Source organism: Bos indicus, chromosome 10, assembly GCF_029378745.1.
Source record: "Bos indicus isolate NIAB-ARS_2022 breed Sahiwal x Tharparkar chromosome 10, NIAB-ARS_B.indTharparkar_mat_pri_1.0, whole genome shotgun sequence".
NCBI classification, from domain to species: domain Eukaryota; kingdom Metazoa; phylum Chordata; class Mammalia; order Artiodactyla; family Bovidae; genus Bos; species Bos indicus.
In genome coordinates, this window is record NC_091769.1 from 27,435,299 (window position 1) to 27,438,178 (window position 2,880).

The 2,880-nt window shown below is 39.6% G+C and overlaps 1 protein-coding gene across 1 annotated transcript; it reads left to right on the forward strand.

The window, feature by feature from the left end:
• On the forward strand, positions 1-942 carry LOC139185454 (olfactory receptor 4K13-like). Its single transcript, XM_070798054.1, has one exon. The coding sequence runs from the start codon at positions 1-3 to the stop codon at positions 940-942; it is 942 nt and encodes a 313-aa protein (XP_070654155.1).
• The last annotated feature ends 1,938 nt before the right edge of the window (positions 943-2,880 follow it).

Sequence of the window (2,880 nt, forward strand, 5' to 3'; positions counted from 1 at the left end):
ATGGATCTTCTGAATAACAGATCAAGTGTTTCTGAGTTCGTTTTGGTGGGACTTTCTACTTCTCAAGAAACTCAAATACTCTTTTTCGCAATCTTCTTTCTTGTCTATGTCGCCATCATCGTAGGAAACCTCCTCATTGTCATCTCTGTGATAGTTGATAACCATCTTCACTCCCCCATGTATTTCTTTCTGGCAAATTTATCATTCTTTGATTTATGTCTTTCTTCTGCTGCAACTCCCAAAGTGATTTCAGACTTCCTTAGAAAACACAAGACCATCTCCTGGTGGGGCTGCATGACCCAGATGTTCTTTATGCACTTCTTTGGGGGTGGAGAGATGTCTCTTCTGATAGCTATGGCCGTTGACAGGTATGTCGCCATATGCAAACCCTTGCACTACAAGACCATCATGAGTCACAGGGTGCTCACTGGGTTTCTACTGCTCTCATGGGTGATCGGGCTTATCCATACTACAAGCCAGATGGTTTTTACGGTGGGTTTGCCTTTCTGTGGTCCCAATGTATTGGACAGCTTTTTTTGCGACCTCCCCCTGGTCATCAAGCTTGCCTGCACTGATACTTACATCCTAGAGCTCTTGGTGATCGTGAACAGTGGGCTCTTGTCCCTGATCTGCTTCATTCTCTTGCTCATATCCTACATTGTCATGCTGGTCACGATCTGGAAGCACTCCTCCAGTGCATCCTCTAAGGCTCTGTCTACACTCTCTGCTCACATAACTGTAGTCACTCTCTTCTTTGGCCCTGCTATCTTCATTTATGCTTTTTCATTTAATAGTTACTCTGTAGATAAATTTCTTTCTGTGTTTTACTCTATCATCACTCCTCTCCTTAATCCAATTATTTATACTCTGAGGAATCAGGAAATGAAGGCAGCCATTAAGAGACTGAGCAACCATCATATTGGTTCCTGGCTCACCCCCTAAATATTATCTGTTGTATATGATCGTTTTTTGTTCTCTGCAATTTGGGGGTTGTTATTGTTACTGTTTAGTTGCTCAGTGTTGTCCGACTCCTGCAACCCCATGAACGGTATCCCAAAAGGCTCCACTGTCCATACAGTGGGTTACCAAATCCTCCTCCAGGAGATCTTCTTTATCCAGGGATTTAACCCCTGTTTCCTAGACTGGCAGGTAGATTCTTATGGCTGAGACACCAGGGAAGACCATTTAAATATTTCTTCAAATAATTGAAATCAAATGTTAAATAATATTAAATTTCTACCTTACAAAATGTGAGGAATATTAAGGTATCTTTTTATTTTACTGGAAAATATTCTTAGCACAAATGTAATACATAAATAAGCTTGCATTCATTACCTCCTTGTCTTAGAATTCAAGGGAACCCTTATGAATGTTTAAAATATATAATACACATACATGGTTATCACACAACACTGCTCTCTGCCTTGCAGAGAATAATAAGGAGGCATCCATATTAGGTGTGGTGATGTTAGAAGATCATGTTAAGAAATCTTCACAGAAATGCATTAAGAAAGCTAAAGAATAGATATTTGAGTGGGAAAAGAGCATTCCAGGCAGAAGGGCCAGTTTATATGGATATTGTAAATTGAGAAAGTCATTTTAGGTACCAAAGACAGACATTTATGAGGGAGGTTGATGAATAAAAGGAAGAAAGACCTGTGCAGAGATTATATATAGAAAGGTAGAGACTAGAGTATTCAGGCCTCGTGAATCCTAGTTTTTAGCAATATAAAGCAATTAAAGAGTTTTGTGAATGGGAGGTTTGAGAATAGATTCAACATACTTCTAAAGTGTCATGAAGGCTTATCTTCTTAAGTGGAGAGTAAATTGTAATAGAAATGAACTCAGAGAAAATAGTGGGCTATTTCAGGTTACAAATCTGAATTTATTAATGATTCAGTGAGTTTATGGAAACATTGCAGAGAGTCCTTCTAAAGACTTATTGGAAACCTAAATTATGCAAACATCTTCAGGACCACCTCTTTTGATGTATTTTGTTAACATATTGCAAAACAAGGAACCTGGAATAAGGCATATTTTCTCTCCTTATTTTCATCTCATTTGTTTTTTCCCCTGTGTTAGATTGTATCTGCCTGTAGGGAAAGAGCAAATTAGCCAAGATGGCATGGTCAGGCTCTCTCACCCTACAGCCTCGTGCTCTTGCCCCACATTTTGCAGATAATGATTATGTAACAGCTCTGATCACTTGGAGCACTGCACATTCACATCACCAGGTGCTGCTTGCCTGTGGGCTACTTTGTGTGATACAGATATATGAACTCCACCTAGAGAGCAGTGGCATTACTGCTGCATCACGGCTGTGTCCACGACAGGAGAGAAGATAGCGTGTCTGCTGCTACCACGGCCACATCAGCCAGGAGAGAATACAGTTATGGCCGCTTGCCAGCCAAGACAGAGGCTGTGCTGTGGTTTTCTTCCAGCTTCCCCACTTGCACCTTGTCTATGATGGGTTCAAGGAACAGAGCACACAGTATGAATAGCGAGACAACTGGCATCACGAACAAGATAAGAAGCAAGACACTGCCCAGTTTTAGTTTGACCTTAGACATTGTGCACCTAATATTTCAGTTTATTCTGAAAAATTATATGTGTACCATCCTTAACCACTGGTATGGGTAATCTTATCTGGATATCAATATTATGCTCATATTATCCTTCTAATTCCTATTTTTAAGAATGATCTGCTCTCTTGCAAACATCCCCTCAAAGGTCATGCTATGTTGAGGTATATATCTCCTTAGTTGAAATATTTTTTTAATGGCAATTCTAATTGCTAGCAGTTGCCTGGAGAACTACATTGAAAAAAATTCTGAGGTTCCATTAGAAAGAATAAGAAATTTATTAGCAATATTTACTATG